Genomic DNA, 25850 nt, shown 5'->3' on the forward strand with positions numbered 1-25850 from the left:
CAAGTGCTCTGCTTGGCTAGTCATTCTGAAATCATCTGTAAGCCCCATCTTAGTTTGAGAATAGCCATCAGATAATTCTTCTCAGCCTTTTCCCCTGGTTTCCTGACAGTTGAGTTACTTTTTCAGCTTTTCTTCTTTTAGGGCCCTAAAAACCCTTCATGAGGCCTTCATCTTGTATTACCTTTTCTTTGTAATACTAAAGTTTTATGACAGACATTCCATTCTGGATTCACATTTTACTGTATTAGTCATGGCATGTAAAACAATTCAATAATTAGTACCCTTCTGATTAATTTATTATAGATCTCTTAATATGTAAGTAATTCAACTTTTAATGATTCCCTCAGTAAAGGATTTCTAAAACAGTAAAGTTCGTAGGTATTTAGATTAACTGAAGTTTAAAGCTGAGACCTTTGGATAGACATTATGGATGAGGAGCTTAATGTGATTTATACTATGTTTTGTTTAGCTTATCTGATTTTGTCTATTCATATATATATATATATATATATATGTAAAGCACAAAATTAAAAACATGTAATTTTTCTAATAATACAGTTTGATATATTAATGACTGAACCTTCAGTATTCAGATTCCTGTCTCAACAATATATTGTTATGTCCCATACTTGGTAATCACATAGAGTAATAGTGGTAACTATGATTTATATAGCACTTTAAAGGATATTTTTACATATATTTTCTCATTTTATCTTCACAACAACGTTGTGAAAGACATAGGGGAAGTACTAATTTTTCCCCCCATTTTACAGATGAAGGAACTGAGACACAGAGGTTGAGACTTGTCTAAAGTAACATGACCAGTAAGTGCTTGAATTAATGCAGGTAGGTAGTGATGGGTATGTTCTAATCTGCCAAGGGCTTTTCCTTGCTGTCATCTGGCTTGAGTTCTAAGGATATAAATTCACATAGCCAAAATGGTAGGGAACCAGAAAGGTAATGAGTAGATGGACTTTAGGACTACACTAGGGAAATGGTGCTGCTGTTCTTTTTAATTTCTTCCTTTTTGTTCTTTTTGTTTGGTTTCTAACCTGTTAGTAATGATAAGCAGATACCGTCTTTGGTTGTTTCTGTTAGATGAATGAAGCTTTTGTTTTAACTGTAGATTATCCCTGAGGAACTAGGGAAATGGGAAATCTGGAGAGAAGTCTGTTGGGATTCTCACAGGGAATAGCTATTAGATCAACTAAGCAAATGAAAAAGTTAATAGTATATGGATAAACCACATGTGTGTAATTGGAACTTTTTAGGATTCTAAGATTTTTAAAATCTTGTTTAAAAACTGTATTATCACCTTAATATAAAAATCTTAGCGCTTGAGCGTTACTTACCCAACTGTGGTTTTCTTTAGATGAGGAAACTGAGGTCCAGAGAAGTTGAAGCTTTCCCAAGGTCACACAGCAGAGCTGGAACTAGAGCTTGCATTTCCTGACTTCCAGATTAGTGTTATTTTTACTTCAAACTATTACTTCTTGGTAAGCTGTTCTTAAAATACTTAACAAGTCTTTTGTATATTTAATTTATGTTTTTGATTAACATTCCTACTTTGTGCCAAAATAAACTTACAGATAGGAAATTTACTATTATTTTTGTGATGAGAATTTCAATTCTTTGTTTAATTTTAGGTGAGTTATTGTGGGAAAAATCCTGTATATTGAAGATGTCTCTACACAGTATCGTTTCCTGTTTAAATTACAGATAACTTCAAGAGTTTTCAGAAAAAAAGAAATTGGGACTTTTTTGGTTAAATCATGCCATCTGAACAGAAACAGTTATTTTGTGATGAAAAACAAACTACTTTAAAAAAAGATTATGATGTGAAAAATGAGATAGTTGATAGGTTGGCCCCTAAACCAAAAATTTCAGAAAGTATTCATTATGAACTAAAAAATGTGAAAATTGATTTGCCAAAAATAAATATTCCAAATGAAGTCCTATTGAAACATGAAGTTGACAAATACAGAAAATTATTTCAGAGTAAACAGCAGACTGCAAGAAAATCTATCAGTATAAAGACTGTAAGCTGTGTAGAGGAGTGTACATTGCTTCATAAGTCTGAGAGAGCTGAAGAAGAGGGTATAAAAATGTCTGCAAAAATACTCAATTTCAGCTGTTTAAAATGCCGAGACAACACTCGATATAGCCCAAATGATTTGCAGAAACACTTTCAAATGTGGCACCATGGCGAATTACCTTCATATCCTTGTGAAATGTGCAACTTTTCAGCAAATGACTTTCAGGTATTTAAACAACACAGACGAACCCATAGAAGCACTTTAGTAAAATGTGAGATTTGTAACAATGAGAGTGTATATACTTTACTGAACTTGACAAAGCATTTCACATCCACACATTGTGTTAATGGTAATTTTCAATGTGAAAAGTGTAAGTTCTCCACCCAGGATGTTGGCACATTTGTTCAGCACATTCATAGACATAATGAAATTCATTATAAATGTGGTAAATGTCATCATGTATGTTTTACCAAAGGAGAGCTTCAGAAGCACCTTCATATTCATTCTGGTACTTTTCCCTTCACTTGTCAATATTGTAGCTATGGTGCCACCAGGAGAGAACACCTTGTAAGACATGTTATAACTTTGCACAAAGAACATTTATATGCAAAAGAAAAACTGGAAAAAGACAAATATGAAAAAAGAATGGCAAAGACTTCTGCAGGACTTAAGCTAATACTGAAAAGATATAAAATAGGTGCATCAAGGAAGACATTCTGGAAACGTAAGAAAATTAACAGTGGAAGTGACAGAAGTATAGAAAAGAACACTCAAGTGCTTAAGAAAATGAACAAAACACAGACTAAATCTGAAGACCAGAGCCATGTTGTTCAAGAGCATTTAAGTGAAGAAAAGGATGAAAGACTACACTGTGAGAATAATGATAAAGCCCCTGAATCAGAGTCAGAGAAGCCAACTCCTCTGTCCACTGGGCAAGGTAATAGAGCTGAAGAGGGACCAAACGCTAGTTCAGGTTTCATGAAGACTGCTGTACTAGGACCTACACCGAAAACTGTAATGCTGAAAAATAATAAAATAGCAGTTCCCCCTAACTATAGTGCTAAGTTCATGGGCTTCAAGATGATGGATGGAAAACAGCATATTGTATTAAAATTGGTGCCTATCAAACAAAATGTATGTTCACCAGACTCACACTCAGGTGCTGCAAAGGACAGTACTGCTAATTTGCAGGCGCAGACTTTGGACACTAATGGATTTTTAACAGGAGTAACAACTGAGTTAAATGACACAGTTTATATGAAAGCAACTACTCCATTTTCATGTTCATCTTCTATACTTTCAGGGAAAGCAAGTTCAGAAAAAGAAATGACTTTGATATCTCAAAGGAATAATATGCTTCAAACAGTGGATTATGAGAAAAGTGTATCTTCTTTGTCAGCAACATCAGAATTGGTTACAGCATCAGTGAATTTGACCACAAAATTTGAAACAAGAGATAATGTTGACTTCTGGGGAAATCATCTCACTCAGAGTCACCCCGAGGTATTAGGTACCACCATTAAAAGTCCAGATAAAGTCAACTGTGTTGCCAAACCAAATACATACAACAGTGGAGATATGCATAATTATTGCATTAATTATGGCAACTCTGAGTTACCTGTTGAATCCTCCAACCAAGGATCATTACCTTTTCATAATTACTCAAAAGTGAATAATTCTAATAAACGTCGTAGGTTTTCAGGAACAGCAGTGTGTGAAAACCCTCAAAGAGAATCTTCATCCAGCAAAACAGTTGTCCAACAACCAATTAGTGAATCATTTTTATCACTAGTGAGGCAGGAGAGCTCAAAACCAGATAGTCTGTTAGCATCTATTAGCCTTTCAAATGATAAAGATGGGACTTTAAAAGCAAAATCTGAAATTGAAGAACAGTATGTTTTAGAAAAAGGACAAAACATTGATGGACAAAACCTGTACAGGAATGAAAATCAAAATTTAGAGTGTGCGACTGAAAAATCTAAATGGGAAGACTTTTCTAATGTCGATTCACCTATGATGCCTAGAATCACATCTGTTTTCTCTCTCCAGAGCCAACAGGCATCAGAATTTCTGCCACCTGAAGTAAACCAATTGCTTCAGGATGTATTGAAAATAAAACCTGATGTAAAACAAGATTCTAGTAACACTCCAAATAAAGGCCTGCCACTTCATTGTGACCAGTCATTTCAAAAACAGGACGGAGAAAGCAAAATTGTTGAGTCTTCGAAAGATTTCAAAGTGCAAGGCATCTTCCCGGTTCCACCTGGCAGTGTGGGTATAAATGTGCCTACAAATGATTTGAATTTGAAATTTGGAAAAGAAAAACAAGTTTCATCAATGCCACAAGATGTGAGAGATTCAGAGAAGATGCCTAGAATTTCAGGTTTTGGCACATTACTTAAGACTCAGTCAGATGCGATAATAACACAGCAGCTTGTAAAAGACAAACTACGAGCCACCACACAAAATTTAGGTTCTTTTTATATGCAGAGTCCACTTTTAAATTCAGAACAAAAAAAAACTATAATTGTTCAGACTTCAAAAGGATTTTTAATACCATTGAACATTACTAACAAGCCTGGGCTACCGGTTATTCCTGGAAATGCACTTCCATTGGTTAATTCACAAGGTATCCCTGCTTCTCTTTTTGTAAACAAGAAACCTGGGATGATTTTAACACTTAATAATGGGAAACTTGAAGGTGTTTCCGCTGTCAAAACCGAGGGTGCCCAAGCTCGTGGAACTATGACTAAGGAGCCTTGCAAAACACCTATTTTGAAGGTAGAACCAAACAGTAATTGTCTTACACCTGGACTTTGTTCCAGCATTGGCAGTTGTTTGAGCATGAAAAGTAGCTCAGAAAATACTTTGCCATTAAAAGGCCCTTACATTTTGAAACCAACGAGTTCTGTGAAAGCTGTTCTTATTCCTAACATGCTATCTGAGCAACAGAGCACTAAGTTGAATATCTCCGATTCAGTAAAACAGCAGAATGAGATTTTTCCAAAACCACCTCTTTATACCTTCTTGCCTGATGGCAAACAAGCTGTTTTTTTAAAGTGTGTGATGCCAAATAAAACTGAGCTGCTTAAGCCCAAATTAGTCCAAAATAGTACTTATCAAAATATACAGCCAAAGAAACCTGAAGGAACACCACAAAGAATATTGCTGAAAATTTTTAACCCTGTTTTAAATGTGACTGCTGCTAATAATCTGTCAGTAAGCAACTCTGCATCCTCATTGCAAAAAGACAACGTACCATCTAATCAGATTATAGGAGGAGAGCAGAAAGAGCCAGAATCTTCTAGAGATGCCTTACCCTTCTTACTAGATGACTTAATGCCAGCAAATGAAATTGTGATAACTTCTACTGCAACATGCCCAGAATCTTCTGAGGAACCAATATGTGTCAGTGACTGTTCAGAGTCCAGGGTATTAAGGTGTAAAACAAATTGTACAGTTGAGAGGAACTTCAATAGAAAAAAGACTTCCAAAAAAATTTTTTCAAAAACAAAAACTCATGGAAGTAAAGACTCTGAAACTGCCTTTGTATCTAGAAACAGAAACTGTAAACGAAAGTGTAGGGATAGTTACCAAGAACCTCCAAGAAGAAAAGCAACATTGCATAGAAAGTGTAAAGAAAAGGCAAAACCTGAAGATGTCCATGAAACATTTGGATTTAGCAGACCTAGGCTTTCAAAAGATTCCATCAGAACTTTGCGGCTTTTCCCTTTTAGTTCTAAACAGCTTGTGAAATGTCCTAGGAGAAACCAACCAGTTGTAGTTTTGAATCATCCTGACGCAGATGCACCAGAAGTAGTAAGTGTAATGAAAACTATTGCTAAATTTAATGGACATGTACTTAAGGTTTCATTGTCGAAAAGAACTATAAATGCTTTACTGAAACCGGTTTGTTACAACCCTCCTAAAACAACTTATGATGATTTTTCCAAGAGGCACAAAACATTTAAACCTGTTAGTTCTGTGAAAGAAAGATTTGTGCTAAAATTAACACTCAAAAAGACAAGCAAAAACAATTACCAGATTGTGAAGACTACCTCTGAAAATATTTTGAAGGCTAAATTTAACTGTTGGTTTTGTGGTAGAGTATTTGACAATCAGGATACTTGGGCTGGTCATGGGCAGAGACATTTAATGGAAGCTACTCGGGATTGGAACATGTTAGAATAGTTTACCATAATTACCAAGGAAAAGAAAAGTAAAATTACCTTAGAAGAAAACAACGGGTTGAATTACCATAATGCAGACATTTTCTACTTCAGTATAATACCTGAAATTGAACATTTTAAAAGTTGATTATATTTCTGTGGAAGAGTAAAAGTTGTATGTATGATATTTGAAAATGGTATCCCTGCACTCAAAAGTTTTGAAAGAAACTAATCACAGCACAGAAGTACCTTGATTTAATTTTTTAAACATGTGTTCTTGGGAAGTTAGGGCTAAAGAAAATTTTGATAAAACAATTTTCCCACTTTAGTTCTTTAGTGACTCTTAGTAGAGGGTAATGGCTGACACCCCCATTCCCTCTCTTCTTCCACCAGCCTTACGCATCTAAGTGTAGCTCCTCTGGAGATGGAGAGCTCTTTCATCATAGAACTGAAGGAGTTTCTCACATTTGTGAAGATACTTTGAGAGAGCTTGGGTAAAGAAGTCACTCTATGTCTGCTAAATATAGTTATTTTGAAGGATATTAGGCTCCTTGAAATTACATTTAACTCACTACAGTTACACCTCATACAATGCTTGAAGAGTTCTTGGCAAGTAAATTTTTTTTCCAGTTGAACTCTGTCACTTGTTAGAGATTGGGAATACTCTCCCAAGGTGATTTTCTTTTTCTAAATGACTATGTCAAATGTTGCAGTAGATGGGCAGCTTCAAGAGAAGAATTTAAACTCTTTGTCTCATTGAAAGTTTGGTTAAAGAAATTGAACATAGTTCTGAATTTGATTATATTCTCTGATGATCCCCTTGCACAGAACTATGCTTATCTCATTTGTCCTCCATAAACAAATGGCCATTTTTTTCTTCTTGGTTCCCATCCGTTTAAAAAGAATGGAACATAGGAGCACTTCCAAGGGAGTGGCTTTTCTTGAAAGTTAAAATTTTTTACCAAAACAGTATTTTGAAGCAAGATCATATTTTTGTCTGTATTCACTTTATTATTTGAACATGTCCAAATTAGGACAAAGCATTTCTGTTAGCTGCTTCTCAGTGTGACTGACAACCCAAAACATACACAGATTGTTGGCATTTGAAAAAGGAAGCATCAATAGTGGACCCAGAGGCAGTGCATAAAACCTTAGGATAGATTCCTAAGGGACACGCCCAACAGAGTTTTAAAATGGATGTTTTCATGATGACAACAGAATCATAGATTTAGATTTTTCACCTTGTAAGTTTGGATCAAATTTTGCTGGATCTTTGGATAATGGAGTTCTTGTGTTAAAAAATTACGTGCTATATGATTTTTTGTTACATTGTTACAAGTGTTAATGACATTTTCATTAATGGATGAAAACTTCAGGGCTTCTTTTCTGTATATAACAAATTAAGTCTGTACATATTTTTGTACCTTTTATGTAAATTTTGCACAGACATTTTTGGCATAAGTTTATTTTCTTTCAGTTTAGTTCAGTGCATGCACTAATAAAACTGGTTGTTTAATTTAAAAGGAATATATAAGACTTTACCCATGTTATTTTTTTGGTTTTTATTTCAGATGTAGATTTTGTTTTTGAGGTAAATTCGTTCTTCAGGGATTGAACACTATTGTTAGCAAGTGCCTAAAAAAGATGTGAAACAGTTTACATATGTCAACTGTAACAGTAGGTCCCAAATGGGCCCATTCCCCTAATAGTTTTATTTTAAAGAAAGCCATACATAGAATGCTTCAAGCTATCTTGCTATGCACATTATACTTGTACTGTTTTGTGCAGTTTGTCTACTTTCTTAGTGAAGTATTTTTTGTATAAAATGTTACAATTGTGTTTCTTAAATTGAGCCTAAGAATGGAGTTAATTGGAAATATACAGTATATATTAATAATGTATATGGTGTTTAAAGAATGGTAAGCATTGTTAATTTCTGTAATGAACATTTTCAATTAAATTTATCTTAAGTTTGTGTTTACACAAGAATTTTTTTACTGTGCTAAAATCTAATGGAAATTTTGTTCTTTAGGAAATACAGATTTTAAAGTGATGTGTTTTTTCAATGCTAGTTAACTATACGAGATAGATAAAGTGTGGGATTTTTTTTCTTCCCATAATCATAGATGATATATTGTTTAAGAAAGGTAACATATACCATAATTTTACTATCATTATGCTGGCAAGGTAAGCCATAGAGAGGCTTATAGACTTCAGTATCCTAACAGCAATAAAATTAAAATGCCCTGTTTGTCACATATAGATCTGTTATGAGGCATCACCTGCTGTAAATAGCAAGGAGAGAGAAGGAACTTTCCTGCTAATATTTGCAGCACTATAAAATTACATTTCAGAATAGCCATTTCAGGAAAATGTCGAGATACGTACTTCTTGCCTTAAAGTTTTAACAGCCATTTAAAGTAAGCTTTGTGCTCCAGATATTCTAGTTGGAACTTTTTCTGATTTTGTTAACTTAGGTTATTCTGAGGGAGGCAAACCTGCTTAGAGCTTCATTATTGCCATTGCAGAAAATTCAAAACAAAAGCCTGTATCCTTTATTTTTTTGTGTGGCTTTCCAAAGAGGGCTTTCCAAAATATGATATTCAGTAGTTCGAGGTTCTTATTACAATTGAAGAGTTAGTTTTAGTTTTGCAGTTGAATTTCTGGGTGAGGAATTTGTTTTATTTTTTCCAGTCCATCTCCACTGAAATGGGTTTCTCACTATTTGGCAAGTACTTAAAAAACATAATTCACTTTTCAAAGAATTTATCTTGCTAAGTATTCAGTAACACAAATTGAAATGTAATAGTTTTTTTAATGGAAAATATTTTCATTGAGGGGTTAGCAAATTTTTTCAATAAAGGGTCAGATAAATAAGCTTTGTAGGCCTTCTAGTTTCTGTCCTAACTACTCAATTCTCATAATGCAGAAAAAACCATAGACAATATATAAATGAATTAGTGTGGCTATGTTTTAATAAAACAATTTACAAAAACAGGAAGTGGGCTGAATTTGGCCTACCAGACATAGTTTACTAACTGTTGCTTGAATTCCCCAGAGTCTGCTTTCAGAATGGGATTTTTGTTTAAAAAACACAAGCTTGATAAGTTTCGTGATGTACCTCACCTGTGTAAAAGAGCTACAAAGTACGAACTGAAATGTATGTATGTAAAGTTTCTAGTATGGATGTACTTGTATAACAACAAAGAGACTGTAAATATAATGAAAATGGTTAGTGGGTAAAATAGGTCATTTGTGTGCTAAGAGTAGTGCAACTTATGAAGGGATTAAAAATGAGATAGAGCAGAAATGCTGTGAGAATTTATGTCCAGGTTAGATGGGAAAAGGACTTAGATATTCTTTTAGTGATCTGAAATAGCTGTTAAGAAAAAGTTATAGAAGTTCTTGGGATGGGAGAAAATGAAGGTGAATTAAAAACAGAATATTATATATTAATTCCATACAGCTTATCTTGATTTTTTAAAAATAAGATTCGTTTTCACCATTGACATCTACTTCCTTAACCTTCTTAACAGACCCAGTTGGGGCATTGGCTCTGTTCTTTGCCTTAGCAACTTGTTAGGATCCTTGCTCTCAGCTAACTACTTGACCCATTGGGGATGTCATCTAGCAAAACTTACTGGGGGGATTTTTCAGGGTGGTATTTGTCGCTAAATAGCAGAGTATGGCATTAGTGGAAACTTTTCCCTATAATGGAGAGTTGAAATGGTTGAGTTTGATGTTTATTAATTTATGTATGCCTCTCTTAATAACTGGAGAATTGAGAAGTAATTAGTATCTTGGAGGAAGTATTTCATGAAGTCATCTTTGAGGTGCTTTTTGACTAGTTTAACAAAGCTTCTGTTAATGCCTCCAAATTTAGGAATCTTTTTAAAACAAGAATAATTGTTACAAGAGTGGAAACTTTCAAGTAAATAGTGTGGAAAAAATATAATGTACATCAATTTTAGAAGTCATGAATTTAGGAGATGCCAAGAATGTGCTTAATTTAAATACTTATTCCTAGTAAAGACATTTCTAATGTGTTAAAATAAGAATTTTTCCATATACTTTAAAGTGCTTAAACCAAAAGTGAGGGTTATGTTTGTGTGGCAACTCTTGAAATACATCTTTCAATTAAGGAGCGAAATGTTGCCTGCGATCATCAATTACATCATAAGCTATTGCTAATGTCAAAGAATGGAAAGCAAAATGAAAGTTAAATTTGGGAGAGAGACCAAAATACTCTTGTTGATGACTTGCTTTTAATATCTTTAAAGTTTAAAGGAGTACACTGAAAATTAGTTACTTTCCTGAACAATTAACAGTAATCAACTGGGAAACAATAAAAGAAGACCCATTTATTTATTTTTCGAGATAGAGTCTCACTCTGTTCCCCAGGCTGGAGCGCAGTGGTGCAGTCTTGGCTCACTGCAGCCTCTGCCTCCCGGGTTCAAGTGCCGCTCCTGTAGTGGGATTACAGGTGTCCACCATGATGCCCAGCTAATTTTCATATTTTTAGTAGTGATGGGGTTTCATCATGTTGGCTAGGCTGGTCTTGAACTCCGGACCTCAAGTGATCCACCTGCCTTGGCCTCCCAAAGTGCTGGGATTATAGGCGTGAGCCACCACGCCCAGCCAGTAAGACCCGTGTATATAATAAGAGGCACAAAATAATACAAGCCTGCCAAAAAACAACAACCAAAAAAGAAAAAAAACCAGACACCAAACCAAACCTGTAAGATGTAACTGGGAGATAACATAGTATTTCTGAGTGGAAGACTAAATGTACCCGCTTGGCAGAAAGAGCTGATTTACCATTCTTTCTATCCTCCAGCTGTTCCGTAGCATAAAGGTACAGAGGTTCTGTTCAGTGGGGGGTTGGAGTAAGCTTCAAAAACTGACACATCATTACAAGAGGCCTGAATTAGGGTTTTTCAGAGATACGAAACCAATATAAGAGGGCAAGTCTTGAGGGAATTAGGTTACGTAATTATGGAGGCTAGGAAGTCCCACACTAGGCTGTCTGCAAGCTAGAGACGTAGTGATGGTGGTAGCATGACTCAGTCGAAGTCCAGAAGCCTCAGAACCAGGAAAACTGATGGTGTAACTCTCAGACTGAGGTAGAAGGCCTGAGAACCAAGGGGCCACGGGTGTAAGTCCTCGAATCCAAAGGCCTGAAAGCCTGGAGTTCTGATGTCCAAGGGCATGAGAATAAAGCTGTCTCAGCTCCTGGGGTATAGGTTTAGGCGTGGGGGGGAGGAGGTTAGTGGAGAGAGAATTAGCTTTTTCTCTTTTCCTTCTGTCCAGGCTCCTAGCTGTTTGGATTGTGCCTCAATCACATTGTGGGCAAATCTTCCCCATTCAGTCTAATGGCTCACATGCCAGTCTCTGAAAACACCCTCACAGACACACCCAGAAATAATGTTTTACCAGTTCTCTAGGTATTCCTTAATGCATTCAAGTTGACACTGAAAATTAACTGTCACAGGGCCTGACTTTATTTGTAACAGACTTCAGAGTATTGTAGAAAACAGTAGAGCAATCAGTAACAGTGGAGGTTAAACAGTTGCCAGGTCATTCCAATAGATAACCAGAAGCTTAAAGAAAGGATCAGGGAGGCCAGGCGCGGTGGCTCACGCCTGTAATCCCAGCACTCTGGGAGGCTGAGGCGGGCGGATCACAAGGTCAGGAGACCGAGACTATCCTGGCTAACACGGTGAAACTGCGTCTCTACTAAAAATACAAAAAAATAGCCAGGCGTGGCAGCGTGCACCTGTAGCCCCAGCTACTCGAGAGGCTGAGGCAGGAGGATGGCGTGAACCCGGGAGGCGGAACTTGCAGTGAGCCGAGATCGCGCCGCTGCACTCCAGCCTAGGCGACAGAGCGAGAGTGTCTCAAAAAAAAAAAAAAAAAAAAAAAAAAGGATCAGGGAAAGAGACAAAGAACCTAGATAAAGCTACAGACATCCCTTGTGATCAGGAAGACTGTGCATGCTGAAGGCTGCCATCTCAGAGGACTGACCAGAGAGAACTTCTAAACTACAAGTTCCTGGCCAAATGCAGGGCAAACTTGTAAACTCCCTAAGTAGTGAAAGCAGTCTTCAAGCCATACATTAATTAGTCAAGCCAAGTCACTAAGGGAAGATGATCAGTATGCAGAGATCTGTTTTACCTAAAATGTCCAGTTTCAACACAAAAATTGAGATATGCAAAGAAACAGAAAAGTATGTGTCCTATATGACAGAGAAATGTAGGAAATATAAAGTTGTTTTGAGGGATACCAAATTTAGGATAAATGCTAAGCGGCTGTTATATGTTCAAAAGGCTGGGTGCAGTGGTTCATGCCTGTAATGCCAGCAGTTTGGGAGGCTGAGGTGGGTGGATCACTTGAGGCCAGGAGTTTGAGACCAGCCTGGCCAAAATGGTGAAACCCCGTCTCTACTAAAAATAAACTGGCCAAGCGTGGTGGTGGGCGCCTGTAGTCCCAGCTACTCAGAAGGCTGAGGCAGGAGAATCGCTTGAACTCAGGAGGCAGAGGTTGCAGTCAGCCGAGATTGCGCCATTGTTGTCCAGCCTGGGAGGCAGTGAGACTCCACCTCAAAATAAATAAATAAACCCAAAGGGCTAAAGAAAGCCAGATGTAAAGAATTAAGGAAAGTATTCTAATGTCTCACCAAGTAGAGAACATAGAGATAGAAATTTTTTTTAAAGAACTAAATGAAAATTCTGGAGTTGAAAAGTACAATAACTACAATTTTAAAAGTTACTAGAAAGGCTCAATACTAGATTTGAGATGGCAGAAGAATGAATCAGCAAACCTGCGGATAGATTGATAGAGGATGTGCAATCTGAAACTGAGGAACACTGAAGAAAAAGTGTTCCTCACACTATGTACTCAAAAATTAACTCAAAATGGATCATAGACCTAAATACAAGCAAAAACTGTAAAACTTACAAAAAATATAAGTATTTGTGATAATTCTCTAGGCAAAGCTTTCATAGCTATGACACGAAAAACAAAAAAGTGCAATAGATAATTTGTTTTAAAAGACAGCATTTTTATTACAGGAGATTGTAAAACTAGTCTGTTTTATCTCTTTCAGATTAACCTCAACTTAGTAATGAAAAATTTGCTCTGTATGCCTTCATTCTGCCCATGCTGTTATTGTCACAAACTACATCTTTATAATAATTATGTGTCCATCAACATAGTTTTTAATTATGCAGTTTTAAAAATCAGGTAGGAGGGAAGAACAAGAGTTACAAACAGATATACATTGTCTTGCTGCTCCAAAATCTGCAATGTAAAAGGCCCCATGCACAAGGGCGATGTGCTAATTCTGTTGGAGTCCTGAGTGAGAGGCCCAGAGGTTGCACCTCACTTGGCTGCTCACTGGGTCTTGGATGCAGGGTTCAACCACTTGGCCAGTGGGAATGGTGTGCCACGATCTGCTCCTTTATTTTATTTTTGCTCACCACACGGGAATTGCGATGCACCGTTAAATAAAGCATTTGTGTTCCAAGTTAAAAAAAAAAATACATTGTCTTATGTTTATTTGTGCTGGTGAATATATTTACCTTTCCAGTGGTTTTTTTTTTCCTTCATGTGAGTTCGAGTTACTGTCTAGGGTTCTTTCATTTTAGCTTGATACTCCCTTTAGCTTTTTTTTTTTCTTGTAGAGCAATTCTGCTAGCAACAAACTCAGCTTTTGTCTATCTATGAATATCTTAATTTTTCTTTTTGAAAGAATAGCTTTGCTGGATATAGAATTTTTGGTTGACAGGTTTTTTGTTTGTTTGTTTGTTTTTAATTTTCCATTCAACACTTCTAATATGTCATCCCACTGCCATCTGGCCTTTGTGATTTCTGATGAGAAATCAGCTGTTAATTCTCCTGGGGACCTTTGGATCTCACTTCTTTCTGTCTTGCTGCTTTCAAGATTCTCTTTTTGTCCTTGTCTTTCAACAGTGCGATTATGATGTGCCAGTATCCATAACTTTGAGTTTATGTTACTTGGAGGTTCTGGAGGTTTGTAGAATGGTAGATTAAGTTTCGTTAAATCTCATTTTTATTTCATTAAATTTGAGAGGTTTTCGGTTATTCAAATATTCTCCCTGATGAATTCTCTTTTTTTCTCTCTTTCTGAGACTCATCTTATGGGTATGCTGGTATTATTACTGACTTATCTATTTATTTTAGAGAGGCAGGTTCTTGCTCTGTTGCCCAGGCTGGAGTGCAGTGGTGCAGTCATAGCTCGCTGCAGCATTGAACTCCTAGACTCAAGCATTCCTTCCACCACAACCTCCCAAATAGCCCAGCTAACTTTTTAAGAAATTTTTGTAGAGATAGAATTTTACTGTGTTGCCCAGTCTGGTCTTGAACTCTTGGCCTCAAGGAATCATCCTTCCTTGGCCTCCCAAAACACTGTGATTACGGGTGTGAGCCACTGTGTTTGGCCATATGCTGATATTCTTCATGGTATCTTACAGATCTTTCAGGCTCTGTTCGTTTTTTGGTTTTCTTTCTATTTCTCAGACTGTATGTCAACTGATCAATCTTAGAGTTCACAGATTCTTTGTTTTGCTAGCTTATGTCTACTGTTGAGCCCCTTTATTGTATTTTTATTTCAGTTACTATGCTTTTCAACTGTAGAATTTCAATTTGTTTCTTTTAATAATTTCTATCCCTTTACTGATGTTCTCTATTTGGTTGAGCTGTAATTCTCTTTAGTTCTTTAAACATGGTTTCTTTTAGTTCTTTGAACATATTTAAGATAGCTGAGTTGAAGTCTTTGTTCAAAATGTACAGTGCCTTAGGGATAATTTCTACTGAATGCTTTTTTCTCTATGTATGGGTCATACTTTCCTCTTTGCATGTCTCATTTTTTTGTTGTTGTTGAAGAATTTAAAAGTATGAATTTTGTAATGTGACAACTGAAAATCAGATTCTCCCCTCCAACCTCTCAGGTTTGTTATTCTTACCGTGTTTTGTACTTGTTATCTAGTGACTTTTCTGAACTGATTTTGTAATGCTTGTATTCTTTGCCATTTGTGGCCATGAAAGTCTTTGTTCTGTGAGTTTAATGGTCAGCTAATAAGTAGACAGAGATAAACACCTGGAATGAATAAATCTTCCAGTGTTTGCTAAGGGACTTGTGTGTTTTCATGACACATCAACATTCAGCCAGGTGGCTTACAACTCTGCCTTCACCTTCAGCCTCCAGGTTGGCCATTGTGAGAGTTTAGTGCCTTCTCACATCTTTTCTAAGCACACATACAGCCCTGGGCATGAGTGTGACCTTCTAGATTCTCAGGAACATGTTAAAGCTTTACAAAGTCCCTATGGACATCTCATTTCCCGGCTTTTCTTCCAAGCTTTTTGGTTAGTCTGTTGCCTGCGCCAGTTGTTATCTGTCACCCCAGGCAGCAGCAAATAAAGCATTTGGCTGCTAATATTTTAAACATTACTGCTAGTCAGCAACTTTAGCTCTGGACCAACTCCAAGTTAGGCAAAATAAAGACCTTCTGAGCTGGCCTTCCAGGGAGCCACCAGACAGGTCAGTATAAATAGTTAAAGTATTTGTGATTGAAGACTCTTCTTCCTCTAGTACTGGGAATGAGGGCTGTTATTTTCAGTGCTGTTGCTGAGGTGAGGAGTGGAGAATGAGACTAGAGTAACTTAAAATACCACAAAGCTGTTGTTCTGAGATACAGTCATTTTTCTTGGATAAGCACTTCCTGGGATGCTAAAAGCTTTTGATTAGTTTCAAAAGTTCCAAAAAAGTTGATTGTGACAGTTTCTTTGCCAGACTTTTAATTGCTTTTATGTTAGGGCAGAATTTCAAAGTCTTTGCTATTTTCACTGACACCACATTATAGATAAATTTAACTTCATTGAAATTTGAAAAAAATTATTGCTTCAATGGATATCATCAAGAAAGTGAAAAGACAACCCACAGATTGGGAAGAAATGTTGTATATCATACATCTGATTATGCATTTTAATTTAGAGTAATGAACCCTTACAACTTAGAAGACGTAACCCAATTTAAAGTGGGCAAAAGATCTGAATAGCATTTTTCTAAAGAAGATATACAAATGGCCAAAAAGCACATGAAAAGATGCTCAACATCATTAATCATTAGGTAAATGAAAACCAAAACCATGTGAGGTACCATTTTTTACCCTCTTGGATGGGTATTAAAAAAAAAAAAAACCCCAGATAATGAGGCCAGGAAGAGTTTGGAACCCTCCTACACTGTTGGTGGGAATGCAAAATGGTACAGCCATCTTGGAAAACAGTATGGCACTTTCTCAATAGGTTACATGTAATGTTACCCTGTGGCCCAGAGCTGCTTCTCCTAAGTATATACCCCAAATAATTTAAAACAGGTGTTCACACAAAAATTTATACAAGGATGTTCGTAGTGGTATTATTCATAGTGGCCTTAAAGTGGAAACAACCCAAAGTCCAGCAACTGATGAATGCATACATAAATGTGATATATCTATACAATTGAATATTAATCATAAAAATAAATGAAATAGTAATTTATGCTACAACTTAGATGAATGTTGGAAACATTAGGTTAAGTGAAAGAAGCCAGTAACAAAAACATGAGTCCATTCATATGAAATGTCAAGAATAGGCACATTTACAGAGAATGAAAGTACATTAGTAGAGGTTGCTTAGAGCTAAAAGTGTTTAAAGGAAATACAGAGGGGACTGCTAAAGGACAAGGAGTGATAAAAATGTTCTAAAATTGTGATTGTTGTGTAATTCTGGGAATTCACTAAGAAACCATTGAAGTGAACATTTTATATGTGTGAATTATATGGTATGCAAATGATAGTAAGCACACATAGACACGTATAATGTGGGACACCATTAAGGGCAACATGTGTAATGAAAAATTTTTTAAGTAGTCAAAGAAATAATGACTAGAAACTTCCCAAGTTTGGTGAAAAACATATTTCCAGAAGCTCAACATACTCCAAGTAGGATAAATGCAAAGAGATTCAAAAGTAGGCATGTTATTGTCAGAATGTTGAAAGACAAAAAAAAATATTGAAATTATCATGAGAAAAATGATGCATGGAACCCCCAATAAGATTAATAGCTGACTTCTCAGCAAAACCAAGAAGGCTAAAGGGAAGTTGATAATATATTCAAAGTTTTGAAATAGAAACAAAACTGTCTTTCAAAATTGAAGGCAAAATGGATATTTCAAATAAGCAAAATGAGAATTCATTGGTTGCAAACCTACCTTTCAGCAAATACTAAAAGTTCTTAAGACTGAAAGCAAATGACACCAGACAATAATTTGAATTCACAGGAAAAAAGAAAGACATTATATGAAAGTAATTAAGTAAGTATAAAAAAGAATATAATTGCATCTTTATTTTCCTTTCTCTTAAAAGGCAATCAAATAAAACATTATGCATATAATTGTATTTTGGGGCCAATAGCAGAAATGTTATAACAACACAAGGAAAGTAGATGGGAACAAAGCTATTTTGCAGTAAGGAAATGACACCAGATAGTATCTCAAATCCACAGGAAGAAGTGAAAAGAATCATAATAGTAAATAAGAAGGCTCATATGAAAAACTCTATAAATGTATACTTGTTCTTTTTAAATTACCTTTAAAAGACAAAATTATTAATAAGTATAAGTTTATTCTCGGGTTTGTAACATATGTAAACCTATTGTGGGTAACAATAATAAGGTGGGGGAGGGAATAGAGCCATATAGTAGTAAAGTTTTGATATTTCACTGGAATTAAGTTTGTATTTATCTGAAATAGATTCTGATAAAGATGTATATTGTAAGCCCTAGAGCAACCACTAAGAAAATTCCTCAAAAATAAAACATCATTAAAGGGATTAAAATTTATTTTAAAATAGCCAAAGAAGACAGTAAATGAGAAACAAATTAACAAAAAAGGAATGAAACCTATAAAAAACAAAAGCACACTGGTAGACATAAATCCAGCCATATTAATATAACATTAAATGTGAATGGATTAAACAGTCCAATCAAAAGGCAGAAATTTTCAGACTGGATAAGTAAGATTCATGTGCAGTAAACTCTCCATGTCTGTGGGTTCTACATTTGCAGATTCAATCAATCATGGATCAAAAATGTAGTTAGGCTTATGATGATTGTGTCTGAACATGTACAGACTTTTTTCTTATTCCCTAAACAATACAGTATAACAACTATTTAGATAGCATTTGCATTGTATTAGGTATTATAAGTAATCTGGAGATTAAAATATACAGGAGGATATTTATAGGTTATGTGTGAATACTATGCCATTTTACGTAAGGGATTTGAACATCCGTAATTTTAGTTTCCACAACAGCTTCTAGAACCAGTCCCCCATGGAGGCTAAGAGACAACTGTTTATATTATGGAAATTGGCAACAGATACAAACCAGGGCTTTTTACCACCCCTGACCAAGAGAGCTGATTTCACCAGCACCCTCTGTGGAGATCACAGTTCTAGTTTTTGTCCCATGAATCTGAACAAATCATTCTGTCTACAGGAGCGACACTTTAGACTCAAAGATATTTAATAGGTTGAAATTTTAAAAATGGAAAAACATGTTGTTTCAGTCATTTTGGGCTGCCATAACAAAATACCATAGACTGAGGGGATGAAACAAAAAAAATTTATTTTCAAAAAACATTACTAACTATAAAGAGGGAAATTTATTAACAGTAAAAGTGTCAACTGATCAAGAAGCTATAACAATTTTAAACATATATGCACCTAATAACAGAACCACAAAATCCATGAAGCAAAAACTGACAGAATTGAAGGGAGAAGTAGACAAGTAAAGAATAATAGTTGGAGACTTTGATACTCCACTTTGCATAAATGAATAAAATAACAACAAAAGATTGGCAAGGAAATAGAAAACTTGAACAGCACTACAAACTAGATCTACTATGTTTATGAAATCCACTCCAAAACAGCAGAATAGATATTCTTTTCCAAAGTACATGGAACATTCTCCAGGATATACCATATAAAACAAGTCTCAATGAATTTGAGAGGATGGGAATGATACCAGGTATGTTCTCCAACCACAATAGAATTAAATTAGAACTTAAAGGAAATTTTGAAAATTCATAAATATATGGCAGTTGAACAATACTCATAAATAATCAATGAATCAAGTAACAAACTTTCTTGAGGTTAATAAAAGAAAAAACATAACCTACCAAATCTTGTGAGATGTGACTAAAGCAGTGCTTAGAGGGAAACTTATATCTGTGAGTACATTTAAAAAATAAAAAAACTTACTGCAACAGAACTGTACCCTTAAAAATGGCTAAAATTGTGACTTTTATGTATATTTACCACAATAAACAAGAAGAAAGATTTCAAATTAATAACAACTTTATAAGGAACAAGAAAATAAGCAAAGTAAACCCAAAGCAAGCCAAAGGAAGAAAATCATAAAAATGAGATGAAAGGAAATTGCATTGAGAATAGAAAGACAATAGAGAACATTAAGGAAACCAAAATTTGGTTCTTATCAAAGGTCAACAAAATTGACAAGCTTTAGCTAGACTGGCCAAGAAAATAAGAAGACTCAAATTACTAAAAACAGAAAGAAACAGTGGACAATACTACTGCTCTTACAAAATGAAAATGAATGTAAGGGAATACTATGAACAATTGAATGCCCAGTAGTTAGATGACCTAGATGAAATTGACAAATTCCTAGAAAGATAAACTATTAAAAAAAATGGCTTAAGAGGAAATATAAAATCGGAAGAAACCTATGACGAGTAAGGTATTGAAATGATACCACAAAAATTGTAAGAAAAACCCAGGTTTAGATGGCTTCAGAATACATTAGTAAATTCTACCAAAAAAATTATAGATAGATCGATGATAGATAGATAGATAGCAATTCTTTACAAACTTACAAAACATGGAATAGGTGTTATATGTTGAATGTTTGAGTCCCCCACTCCCCCAAATGCGTATGTTGGTGCTTTAACCTCCAATTAAGGTATTAGGATGTGGGGCCTTAGGGAGATACTTAAGTTTAGATGAGGTCATGAAGATAGAGCCCTCACAATGGAATTATTGCCGTTATAAGAAGAGTAAGAGACAGCATAATTTTTTTTCTCTGCCATGAGGATACAACAGGAAGTCCCCATTTGTAAGGCAGGAAGAGGGGCCTCACGAGAACCCATCTATCCTGGCCGCCTGGTCTCAAACTTCCCAGCTTCCATAACTATGGGAAATAAATGCCTGTTGTTTGAGCCACTCAGTCTATGATATTTTTGTTATAGCACCCAGAGCTGATTAAGAAATGTACACTTCCCAGCTCATTCTATGAGGCCAAAGACATCTAGAGAAAATTTCCTTATGAATATAGATGCACTAAAGACTAGTAAATCAAGCCTGGGGACATGTAAAAATAAATCACTGCAAGACATTAGTATCTGGGCCACCACTTTGTACTTGGGGCAATTCATGCCTTACATACCCACAGGATGGGTCCTGATTGCCAGCTGGGTGATGAGTAATCTGGTCCCAAAACCTCATCTTTACTTCCTGCTTTCTTGGACTACTTTAGGTACTAACTCTGTCAGTTGGGTCTTCTGGATAAGATGCTGACATGGAGTTTGGAATGCAAGAAGTTTATTGGGCAGTAATGCTTGGGAAAATTTAAAGGAGAGGGAGGAGGATTGAGTTTAAGCAAAGCCTGCAAACCATAAGGCAGGTCTGATAACTGGAGAAAGAAAGGGGTTGGTGAGTGGAAGCCGCATTGGTTATAGAGAGTCTCAAGATTGTCATGCATCTCATATACAGTCAGCCAACCCAATGGGTATTTCAGGTCAAAATCTGTCTTTTAGAAGAGTTCCATGTTGGGCAAAAATGTAGACTGAAGGGTGCTCAGGAAGACCATATATTTGTCTTGAATCCTGAGACAGATTCTGAAAGCCCTAATAGCTAGTGGCTGTCAACCTAATTGCACTCCTTGCAGCTGAATTACAAGTATTCCCTCCCTCCCTCCCTATCTCCCTCCCTCCCACCCTTCCTTCCTTCCTTTCTTTCCTCTTTCCTTTCTTTTGTTTTGTAGAGATAGGTCTTACTCTGTCTCTCAGGCTGGAGTGCAATGCAATCATTGTAACCTCAAATTCCTGGGCTCAAGCAATCCTGCCTTCTGAGTAGCTAGGACTTCAGGTGCATGGCACCCTGCTTGGTTATTATTATTTTTTAAGTTTTTGTAGAGACAGGGTCTGTGTTGCCCAGGCTGGTCTTAGACTCCTGGCCTCAATTGATCCTCCTGCCTTGGCTTACCCAAAGCAGTGTTATAGATGTGAGCCACTACACTCAGCCTATAAATTTTTTCTTGAAGGGAGATCCAAGCTGTACACTTCCATGAATGCCACACTATAGGGCAATATCAAGTAGTAAAACATTTATGTAACTGGAGTCCCAGAAAAGGAGGAGAAAAGGGAGAAAAAAAATATTTGAAGCAATAATAACTGAAAATTTTCCCTAAATTTTATGAAAATGATAAACCTAAAGGTCCAAGAAACTACGTGAAGCCCAAGCAGGAAAAGCATGAAGAAAACCATCCCAAACACATCATAATCACGTTTCTGGCTGAGTGCCTATAATCCCAGCATTTTGGGAGGCTGAGATGGGAGGATCACTTGAGCCAGAAGTTTCAGACTACCCTGGGAAACATAGTGAGACTTTGTCTCTACAAAAAACAAAACAAGGGTGGACACAGTGGCTCATGCCTGTAATCCCAACACTGGGAAGCCAAGGCAGGCAGATCACATGAGGTCAGGAGTTTGAGACCAGCCTGACCAACATGGTGAAACTCCATCTCTACTAAAAATACAAAAATTAGCTGGGCGTGGTGGCAGGCACCTGTCATCCCAGCTACTCAGGAGGCTGAGGCAGGAGAATCACTTGAACCTGGGAGGCAGAGGTTGCAGTGAGCTGAGATTGTGCCACTGCATTCCAGCCTGGGTGACAGAGTGAGACTCTGTCTCAAAACAAACAAACAAAAAGCAATAAAAACAACTTAGCTAGGTGTAGTTGTGCATGCCTGTAGTCCCAGCTACTTCAGCAGCTGCAGTGGGAGGATACTTGAGCCCATGAGGTTGAGGCTGCAGTGAGCCATGATCATGCCACACTGCACCCCAGCCAGGGCAACAGAGTGAGTCTCTGTCTCAAAAAAAAAAAAAAAAAAAAAAAAAAAAAAAAAAAAAAAATCACATTTCTGAAAGCAAGTGATAAAAAATTTAACAGAAGCCAGAGGAAGAAAGTACACATATGTGTTGAGAAACAAAGATAAGAATTACTGCAGACTTACATGAGAAACTATGCAATCCAGAAGATAGTGGAATGATATTTTAAAATATTGAAGGGAAAAATAAGTCATCCTAGAATTCTATATCTAGTGAAATCATCTTTCAAGAATGAAGACAAAACAAATACAGTTTAACATAAGAGAAATCTGAGATAATTCAGCACAACTGCGCTACCTTAAATATTAAGATAAATTTTTTAGATAGAAGAAAAATGGTATCTTATCTACACAAAGGAATTAAGAGCACTGGACTTTTCCCTCATTGTTTAATTTCTTTTAAAGAAAATCATTGAAAGCAAAAATAATAATATATTTTAGGGTTTATTACATGTAGAAGTAAAATGTATGACAACAGTAGCACAAAGGCAGGGAAGGGGAAATGGAGGAGTACTGTTGTATTTGAAGATAGACTGTGATAAGTCACATGTGTGTATTGTATAGCCTAGAGGAACCATTGTAAAAAACATGTAATTACTAAGAGAATATTGAAGATAAAATAGATTTTAAAACCTCAAGCCAACAGAAGGCACAAAATGGAAAACAAAAACTGGTGGGAAAATATAGAAAACAGAGATGGCAGCTTTAAACCCAATTATATCAATGTTATAAACACTCCTATTAAAAGGCAGAAATTTGTCAGGATAAAAAAATGTAGACCAGAAAAAAATGATACTAGGGATAAAAAGAAATACCTCAGTGATAAAGAGTTCCATTCATTAAGAAGATATGACAATCCTAAAAGTCTATGCATATAATACCAAAGCTTCTAAATACATGAAGTAAAAGCAACAGAACTATAGAGAGAAATTGACAAATCTACAATTATAGTTAGCTATTCCAATACTCCTCTCTCAGTAATTGATAGAACAACTAGGCAAAAAGAAATCAGTAATGACATAGAAGACTAGAGCCATATTATCAGTCAACTTGAACTAAACGATTTTACAGAACATTCCATCTGAAATTAGCAGACTATGCCTTCTTCGCAAGTCCATGTAGAACATCCACTAAATTTACAATTTTCAATAAATTTAAAAGGATTGACTTCATGAAGAGTATGTTATGTCCTTAACAGAATTCAATTAGAAATCAATCTCAGAACAATCCTTGGAAAATTCCTGAATACATGGAAATTAAACAGCCCTTTTATGATTAACCCATGAGTTAAAGAAGAAGTCACAGGGGAAATTTAGAAATATTTTTAAGTGAATGAAATTGAGAAATCTATATTACAATTCATTGAATGTTACTAAACCTGTGTTTGGAGGGACATTTTAAGTTTCAAATACTTGTATTAGAAAACAATAAAGGTTTATAGTCAATTATGTAAGCTTCCATCTTAAGAAAGTATGTAAAGAAGAGCAAATTAAACCCAAAATGAGCAGAAGAAAGGAAATAATAACATTATTTATGGTAGTCAATGAGTAGAAAACAGAAAAACAATAGGGAAAATTAACGAAATGAAAACTTGGTTCTTTGCAAAGGTCAATAAAATTGATAAACCTTTAGCTAGATGAATCAAGAGAAAAAAGTTAAAGAGGGGACATTACTACAGATCCAACATATCTTAAAAGCATTATATTAGAATATATATTAGACTATGTTATACAAATAAATTTGGTATCCTAGTTGAAATGGACAAATTCCTTGAAAGACAAATTAACAAAACAAAAATAGAAAATCACAATAGCCTATATCTATTAAAAAATTGAAATCATAATTGAAAACCTTCACACGAAGAAAGCTCCAGCCCAGATGGCTTCATTGGTGAACTCTATCAAATGTATTAGGAATAAATAATATCAATGCTGCACGAATTCTTTCAAAAAATAGAGAGGGGAACATTTTTATATCATTTTATGAGTCCAGCACTATCCTGATACTAAAATTTGATGAAGACATTGCAAGTAAAGAAAACTACAGACCAGTGTTCCCTATGAATGTCTATGTTAAAATCCTTAATATATTAGCATTAGAAACCCAGCAATATATAAAATGGATACTGTATGTTAAATAGGGTTTACTGAAGGCGAGAAAAATAAAATAATCACAATACCTATGTCTGTCAAGGGACTTATGTCTAGAAAATATAACATTTTTACCATTTAATAAAAAGACAACCTAATTTTTAAAATAGACAAAGGAACAGATTCCTCAAAAAAGAGGACATATGGGCACATGAAAAGATACTCAATATCATTAATCATCAAAAAATTGCTAATTAAAGCCACAATAAGATACTACTACACAGCTAGTAGAATGGCTAAAATTAAAACTGACAATATCAAGTACTGATTAGGGTGTAAAGCAACTGAACTCTCATACATTGCTGATGTATGAGATAAACATCATGTATGGGGTTTATGATGATAAACCCCATAGAGTTTATCCAAAGTACATCCACTTTATAAACATTTTGGCAGTTTCTTATAAACATGTACTTTCTATGTGATCCAGGATTATACTCCTAAATATTTTTTCTAAGAGGAATGAAAACACAGAAACTTCCACACAAAACCCTAACATACATACTGACAGACATACAGCAGGCTCAATAAATGTTCACTGGTTGAATGAAAAAATAACACTTTTGAATCTTTTACAATTCTTCTTCTCCTTCTTCTTCTTCCTCTTCTTTCTTCTTCTTCCTCTTCCTCTTCCTCTTCTTCTTCTTCTTTTCTTCTTTTTCTTCTTCCTCCTCCTCCTTCTCCTCTCCTCCTTCTCTTTCTCCTCCTCCTCCTTCTTCTTCTTTTCTTCTTTTTTTCTTCTTTCTTTCGTTTTTTTTTTTTTGACATGGAGTCTCGCTCTCTAGCTCAGGCTGGAGTGCAGTGGCACAACCTCGGCTCACTGCAACCTCTGCCTCCTGGGTTCAAGCGATTCTCCTTATTTGGCCTCCTGAGTAGCTGGAATTACAGGCACCTGCCATCATGCCTGGCTGATTTTTTGTATTTTTAGTAGAGAGAGGGTTTCACCCTGTTGGCCAGGTTGGTCTTGAACTCCTGACCTCAGGTGATCTGCCTGTCTTGGCCTCCCAAAATGCTGGGGTTACAGGCATGAACCACAGCTCTCAGCTTCTTTTTTTTTTTTTTTTTTTTTTTTTTTAAATAGAAATGAAGTGTTGTTATGTTGCCCAGCCTGGTCTCAAATTCCTGAATTCAAGTGATACTCTGCCTTGGTCTCCCAAAGTGCTAGAATTACAGGTGTGAGCCACTGCACCCAGCCTTGAGCTTTCGCAATTTTTTTCATCTTTTTTTTATATATATACTTTAAGTTCTAGGGTA

General features: G+C 35.7%; 1 protein-coding gene across 30 annotated transcripts in view; it reads left to right on the forward strand.

The window, feature by feature from the left end:
• ZNF518A (zinc finger protein 518A) overlaps positions 1-8186 on the forward strand; it is a 33590-nt gene extending 25404 nt beyond the window's left edge. For 13 of the 30 annotated variants that reach the window (XM_063670026.1, XM_054436051.2, XM_063670024.1 and 10 more), the window contains 3 exons: positions 774-824; positions 1373-1496; positions 1647-8186. In XM_063670026.1, the coding sequence (XP_063526096.1) occupies positions 1773-6227 (4455 nt within the window). In that variant the 5' untranslated portion in view covers positions 774-824; positions 1373-1496; positions 1647-1772 and the 3' untranslated portion in view covers positions 6228-8186. Of the gene's footprint in view, positions 1-773; positions 1497-1646 lie in introns of all 30 variants that reach the window. The other 17 variants (XM_063670030.1, XM_054436060.2, XM_063670037.1 and 14 more) reach the window with 5 other exon arrangements.
• The last annotated feature ends 17664 nt before the right edge of the window (positions 8187-25850 follow it).

The sequence above is a fragment of the Pongo pygmaeus genome, chromosome 8, assembly GCF_028885625.2.
Source record: "Pongo pygmaeus isolate AG05252 chromosome 8, NHGRI_mPonPyg2-v2.0_pri, whole genome shotgun sequence".
NCBI lineage: Eukaryota > Metazoa > Chordata > Mammalia > Primates > Hominidae > Pongo > Pongo pygmaeus.